This window comes from Phragmites australis, chromosome 14, assembly GCF_958298935.1.
Source record: "Phragmites australis chromosome 14, lpPhrAust1.1, whole genome shotgun sequence".
Lineage (NCBI taxonomy): Eukaryota > Viridiplantae > Streptophyta > Magnoliopsida > Poales > Poaceae > Phragmites > Phragmites australis.
The window spans coordinates 9,853,512-9,861,237 of NC_084934.1; the positions used below are offsets into that span (position 1 = coordinate 9,853,512).

General features: G+C 40.0%; 1 protein-coding gene across 1 annotated transcript; it reads left to right on the plus strand.

Annotated features, from left to right (window-relative positions):
• The first annotated feature begins 2,264 nt into the window (after positions 1 to 2,264).
• On the plus strand, positions 2,265 to 6,415 carry LOC133890859 (probable polygalacturonase). Its single transcript, XM_062331470.1, has 7 exons — positions 2,265 to 2,560; positions 2,679 to 2,796; positions 3,494 to 3,814; positions 4,108 to 4,228; positions 4,325 to 4,499; positions 4,596 to 4,666; positions 5,538 to 6,415. Exons 2-7 carry the CDS (start codon positions 2,779 to 2,781, stop codon positions 6,260 to 6,262), a joined length of 1,431 nt encoding a protein of 476 aa, XP_062187454.1. The 5' UTR covers positions 2,265 to 2,560; positions 2,679 to 2,778; the 3' UTR covers positions 6,263 to 6,415.
• The last annotated feature ends 1,311 nt before the right edge of the window (positions 6,416 to 7,726 follow it).

Consider the following 7,726-nt stretch of genomic DNA (forward strand, 5'->3'; position numbering starts at 1 on the left):
GTTATTGGAAATGCTTAGCTCTACATATTCTTGTAGCCTTGATATTCCTGTAGCCTTGATTATCCATATATTGATTTGTATTATCTCTACATTGTTGATATCTAACTTACGAGTTATTGGAAATGCTTAGCAATGCTTAGGTCATCGGTAGAAGATGAGAATAGTTCAACCATTGTTCGCGAGTTTAAGGCTTACTTATTGTTTACAAAATATAATGGCAATGATGTGAGTTGTATGAGATGTGAGGATGAGGCGAGATGTGTGCGGGGCTGGAGGTAGGTCGGGAGAGGAGCCTGGATGTCATATACTATTTGCATCGTTTAAGCACCATCCGTTGGTGCTGTTGGTTTTAGCACTTTCTGTATAACCACATATTCGGATAATAGACGAATGAGCTAAGTATCATACGCCGTGCTATCCTGTGACACGTAAGAAAAATAAAGGAGAAGTAAGGTGGTGAGGAGCCGGAGGTGTTCGGGACACGCTCGCGGTAACCTTGGTGTCATAGGGACATATGCAGGTGTGTAATTCTGAGTATGAGAAAAGTTATCTCGGGGGCCAAGAGGATGGACCCGGATCATGTGGGTAAAGTTATACCCACTGTAGGGTTTAAGAATAATTTGAATTGTCGTGCTCTCGGTTATGAGCATGCTTCTGTCAATCCGCATCGGTCGTAGAGTTTCTGAATTTAGGTTGATTGGTATGGTATGTCGGGTTTGTTTGTTGAGGATTATTTATTGTATGATATGGTTCCTTTTACATTTATGTGTAGGTTGATGTTGCAGGGTAGTTGTACCTTGAGTTAAGTATAGATGCTCACACATAAAAGTCTAGATTGCTTACGCATATGAATTTACTTGACCTTGTGGCCTACTCCTTGCTAATGACTTAAATGCATAGTTCTTGGAGTCGGGTTATTATATGTACCAATTATGGATTAAGTCTTGTTAATAACTTCGTACTCACGTTACTCTTTTAGGTTCTAACGGTGAGGAGGAGCTCGTGTTTGATTACTTCACATCCATCGATGTAGGTGGTGGAAATGAGTAGTGCAAACTACTCGTGTGGCGAGACTTTTAGGTGGAACCTAGGGGTATATGGCTTTACCTAGCTTTTGTTGGTTCATAGATGTTAATCTTTCCCTGTGTAGTTTCTAGTTTTGATTAGGAGGTAAGTTTTTCTTTAGTCCTCCTAGCTTTCTTTTGATGTAAATGGTTAATAACTTAGAACTTATAATATAACTTAATACTTGTTCTTTCTTAAGCTTTGTTGTGATGTTTATATTGGAAAAGTATGTGTTCTAATCTTAGGCACAAAACACCTGTCGGGACTATTGGGGTGATATTCTGATTAATAATTGTAGTCATAATTGTGTAAATGATCGATTTAATAATTAATTAGAATATTATTTAGCGATTTCCCACAACGCCTACATTTTTACTTGGCTGCATGTACATGTGGTGTTGATAACTGATTAGGTACAATAAATGAGCCTTTTAGTTTGCTTTTAAGTTTTAAATCATTATATCTCCTAAACTAGGTATCATGATCCATTTTCACCTTTGTATTTATTGTAATTAAATTTACATATGAAGGTCCATAATAGCTATGTTTATGAGAAAAACTAGTGACATGTAAGACTCACATGTCATTCTTATATATCTTGCAAAATTGACATTAATTAATATAGTCCAAACATCATTGTCCTCTCAATTTTAACTATACTCTAAATTTGGCTTTGTCATAAACCAAACACCATTTTCTAGCTTAACTAGCTATTGTGCCCACCGTGAGTTGCCACGGATCTCTTTATGCTACAAGATCCACATGTATGCTGCAGGCTGTACATGTAGGAGCGGCGGAGAAGAGCTTTATGTGTTGTAGGGCCTACGTGTTGGCACCAATTATTATAAGGCTGTGAGAGATATTTGGTGATGGTGACAGAGGACCACCATCACCACCATCAACTGCGCTTTTAAAGTAGTGAAGATATCGTGCCTGCCGTGTGTTACCACGGATCTTTATGTGTTGCAAGGCTCACATGTGTTGTAGGGCCGTACATGGAGGAGCGATAGGGAGAAGATATGTGTGCTGCAGGGTCACATATCGTACTAATTTTTATAAAATTATTTTTTTGGAAATAATTTCTATAAAATTATGAAAGAGATACTATAATATCGATAGGCGTCCATTGCTGCCGCCTCCACTCACAGCGCTTTTCAGAGTAGCGAAGATTTCGACCAAACATTGGTTAGGCTCGTGTAGTTCAGTGTCACTATGTGTCAATTTCACCTACAGGAACCGGCCAATAAGATGCGGGCCTAATCCTGGGGCTTTGTGCTTTGACCACGCTAATCAAGGCCGAACATTCTTACTGTCATTCCCTATCCAATTCCTGGTACGGCTCCCGAAGACCCGAACGCCATTATCGGAGTTGGGTCCATAGCCTAATCCTGCTGCCGGTGCGGTGCTGCTTCGCTATGCTGGAAGGCTGTCCTGAGTGATGAGGAGCTGAGGGCTTCGCCGCCCGAGTAGTATCGCTTCTTGCTTCGCTCCTTCGGTGAGCACTTAACAGACTGCGCTGCTGCTCTTGTGTTCTTCTCTTCTTGATTTCCTTGTGCCTTGTTTCCTTAATCAGCTGTCCGCTGGTCCTGTGGTGTTACTTGCGGTTCTTGCAGGTCAAATCTTTGGGGCCTCTGAGTAAGGGCGCTTGAATCTTTATGGGAATTTGGTAGCTGGTGGACTGGGAGGACGAGGATTCCCCATTCGGCGAGAAAGATGAGTAGATCCGCAAGTGTAAGTGGGCAATTTGTTTCCTATTGAATTTCGTTTTGGTTATTGGTGATTCCTTGCTTCGCGAGAGAATTTTCTCAGCTCCTTAGCTAAGAGCCTGAGATTGAGAGGTGTGGTGGGCTCCTTGAGTGCTCTATTGTAGTGGACTCCTTATCGCTTTGGCCGAATTATGGTGCTAGATTTGAATGAAAAAGGTTAAATCGATCCAATAACCCTAGGCAGATTTGGCAGTTCCTTGAGAATTCAGACCATGGGATGGGCAATGTGATGAGAAATATTGCTGCAAGGGATTGGAGAAGTGGAAATTTTACTTCAGTATCTGAGGTCCATACTTGATGCACCTGTGCCTCATGACCGAACTCCGAACATGGAAATGATAACATCAAGTTGTTACAATTTAGCCTTGGACGGTTCTGAGCTAACAATTTAGCTTCCATCCTTTTGGTACAAACCATTGTAAGGAAAAATCTTATGGATAGAACTACAAATGAATTTTTTTCCCCATTTTTCCGATGTAACTATGAACTAGAAACCAAACGAGGTCAGCCTCAATATGTATCTGCATGTGCACTGTTTGGTTTTGGTTTTGTTTTCCATAAAAAACTGCATAATTCAGACCTTGTTTCACGCTGATCATTAGCAATGAAGAACTTTTCAGTATTATATGACTATTGATGCTGTCTCTTGGAATTTTGCGCAGATATTTCAAGTCCTTTTGGTTTTTACAACCATTCTTGCTCAGACTCAATGGGCTAGTGTATCTGGGATGTACTGCAAGAACTTGACAGCGGCGGTAGATAGGCCCCACAGTGCCTCAATAACCGATTTTGGTGCTGTTGGAGATGGTGTAACTCTTAACACAAAAGCATTTCAGAATGCAGTCTTCTACCTCAGGTCATTTGCTGACAAGGGCGGGGCACAGCTCTTTGTGCCTGCTGGAAGGTGGTTGACTGGAAGTTTTAGTCTAATCAGCCATCTCACATTGTCACTGGACAAGGATGCAGCAATTCTTGGATCACAAGTAAGATGACTTCACGAATGGTTTGTAAACAATTATTTACCTACTTTTAGTACAGTAATTTTTGTCTTGCCTCATCACCTTAACTTAAAATCTAGGATTTTCTATGCTGGTCTCACCTACTGGAACAAAAAAGGTAAAATCACCTGTACATCTTATTTTCCATAGAGTGCTCTATGAAACAAAAAAATAATCATGTAGCTACTATAACTAGATCTCATATTTCGGTAAGTGAATTTCTACTGAAACAACAGTGCAACCATTTTGTTATGGTGCCGTAATGAGGATATTTACAGGACTCATCTGATTGGCCAGTTATTGATCCTCTTCCATCCTATGGGCGTGGCAGAGAACTCCCTGGTAAAAGACATCAAAGTCTAATATTTGGATCCAACCTTACTGATGTGATAATAACTGGTAAGTATTGTATCTGCATCATGCACTTCATTTGGCTAGCGTTCTAAATTTCTAATCTGCCGGTACATGATAAAGAATTGATCATGCTCTTTTCAGGTGCTAACGGCACCATTGATGGCCAAGGTGCAATTTGGTGGGACTGGTTTCACAACCACACATTGAATTATACTAGACCACCTCTTGTTGAACTGATGCACTCCACCAGAGTTGTTATTTCCAATCTAACCTTTACAAATTCACCATTTTGGAACATCCATCCTGTGTACTGCAGGTTCCTTTCTAACATTCCTTTTGTTATTTTATTATTGAAGCACTACCAAATGCAATTGTAAATTTATGATGTAGAGTGTTTTTGCCCAATCAACAGCCAAGTTCTTGTCCAGCATCTCACGATCCTAGCACCTATCAGTTCACCAAACACTGACGGCATTGATCCAGGTGTGCTTGATTCTTTTTCTGCAACTTTAGGTTGCTTATGACTCCCTCAATTATTTTCTAAATTCATAGTTGTTTTAGTTTATGCCCTCTTTTCACCATTTAGCAGTTAGTCTTGTACTCATTAAATAATCACTGTCATCCAAAATTGCAGGACCCTGTTCTCGCTTTAACAAAACAAACTAAATCTGAACAGAGAAAAAATGTAAGTAGCTATCCACAATATACCCCTATATAACTTCGAATCTTCCTTATATGCCATCGATGCTCATTGACATGTGGGCTCATGTCTCACATGTCAGCCTCACAGGAACTGAGCCTACCTCGGTTGAGGGTGTAGATGTACGACTAGACCACCTAAGTTCAAGTCCTCTTGGACGTGAATATGAGTGCCTATTTTCAAAAAAAAAAAAAAAAGTTGTGTGCATCCTGGACTTCTTGACGTCTTGTTAGTGTAGAGGCCAAAAATTGTATTTACATTATCTAAAAATGTCAGCCTCACATTGAGTGGCATATTAGAGATTAGGCAGTTATTCAGTGGCACATCGTGAATTTATCCTTGAAATATAGAGCGCATGCTGCATCTGTATGTTCTGTACTCAGATATTCAGGATATTCATCAGATATGTGCTTAGAGTGTAGCTTTAATTCTGTTCTTCAGATGCATGTGCCATAACTAAATGAAAGACCATAGTTATTATATAAATTCAAAAAAATCGAAATGTTGTTTCTTGATATATGACATCAGTATTTCTTGCATGACTCATTTGTCAACATTGTGAAGTCCTTAACTGCGTGTTTTTCTTCTTTTAGTTTCTTTTTTATTTCTTGGCATCACCATGTCTGTTACTAATGCAACTTGAAATCCATCCAGACTCATCTACAAACGTGTGCATTGAAGATTGTTACATAAGAAATGGTGATGACATTGTCGTCATCAAGAGTGGGTGGGATGAATATGGCATTTCTTTTGCTCATCCTAGCTCCAACATTAGCATCCGCAACATCACAGGACAGACAAGGAGCAGCGCTGGGATCGCCTTTGGAAGCGAGATGTCAGGTGGCATATCAAATGTTCGAGCAGAGGACATCCGCATAGTCAACTCAGTGCATGGGATCAGAATCAAGACCGCCCCAGGGCGCGGAGGATACGTGAAAAATGTGTATGTAGCTGATGTGAGCATGGACAACGTTTCCATAGCCATCAGGATCACTGGAAGCTATGGTGAACATCCTGACGATAACTACGACAGGAATGCACTCCCCATCATAAGCAACATAACTATCAAGGACGTCGTGGGTGTCAACATTGGTGTTGCGGGAATGTTGCAGGGCATCCCAGGGGACAACTTCAGCAATATTTGCATATCAAATACTTCCCTCAGTGTCAAATCTATTGCTGACCCATGGAATTGTTCACTTGTCGAAGGGTATTCGAGCTCTGTGTCCCCAGAGATATGCGACCAACTTAGAAACAGCCCTGAGCCCGGACAAGCATGCTACGACGGTAATTACTATCCAGCTGCGGCAGTACAACCGCAGGCGCCACAAAAGTCAAGTGCTAGCAGTCTGGTAAATCCTTTCCGTAAGTTGGTTTAAGAATAGGTAACCTTGAGTGTCTCCACTTGATGCAGTCATTTCTTTTTTTTCCTGCTGTTTGGTAATGCACTACAAGAATGTGTAATATTTTATTTGTACAATTAAACCCCTCTACTCCATTTTTGTTGATTTGATTCCTTCATCCTTCTGCTATCTGATTTTGTGCTATCAAGCTCTTGAAGTTAAATTTGTTGATTTGAGCGCTTCCACTGTTCGATCTTATCTTATTGGGCTCCTCAAATATAATATATTTCTTGGATCAAATTTTGCCTATATATGCTGCCACACGAATTTCATATTTTGATGTAGCCCCTAGCTCCAACAAAAATTTAAGTACCAGAGATAATTTTTTTAAGGTGTTCACCCAATTGGACATTCTTCCCATTACAATTAGGGTAGATTTGTGGACATTGTGCTTAACAAGAAAAAATAAATATCATAAAAAATTAAAAGTTTTTGGGGGCTGCATATTTGAAGTGATTAATATTTTTCTAAGGCGCAAAACTCGACTTAGACTTGAGTAAAAATCAAGCAAGCTAAAACTGCAAAACTATTTATCATTTATCCCCAAAATGTGACAAATCACTATTAAGGTTTTATTAATTCCGTGTTGCCGCACCTTTTGAAGTGCAAAGCATGAGGCTATCATACATTGCCTTTCCCACATTATCACCATCCCATGAGAGAATGAGATTACTCTTACACAATTATGTTGAGAAGGTCTTCAGCAGCTTTGGTTATCAGGATAACAAGCCTTCTCCAACACCTTATGATCCTAGTGTGACACTTCAAAAGAATAAGAAAAGTAGCAGGGACCAATTGAGATATTCTCAAATTATTTGATCACTCATGTACCTAGCTGGTGCTACAAGGCCTGATATCTCATTTTCTATGAGCAAATTGAGTCGCTTTACTTCTAACTCGAGTGATGAACATTGGTATGCGCTTGAACGAGTCATGCGCTATTTGCTTGGTACTATGAGTTATGGTCTTCACTATTCCGGGTACTCATCGGTACTAGAGGGTTATAATGATTCAAACTGGATATCTGATGCTGATGAAATTTACGCCACAAGTGGATATGTATTCACTCTAGGTGGTGCTACTATGTCATGGAGGTCTTGCAAACAGACCATCTCGACAAGATCAACTATGGAAGCAGAACTCACTGCATTAGATACAGCCACTGTTGAGGGAGAATGGCTGCGTGAGTTGTTGATGGACTTACTTGTGGTTGAGAAACCGGTACTAGCTATCCTTATGAACTGTGATAATCAGACAGTTATTATCAAAATAAATAGTTCTAAAGATAATGACAAGTCCTTAAGGCACGTAAAGAGACGATTGGAGTCTGTCAGGAAATTGAGAAACTCCGGAGTGATAACCTTGGATTATGTCCAAACAGCTAAGAACCTGGCAGACCCCTTTACAAAAAGACTATCATGAAGTGTGATAGATAATGCA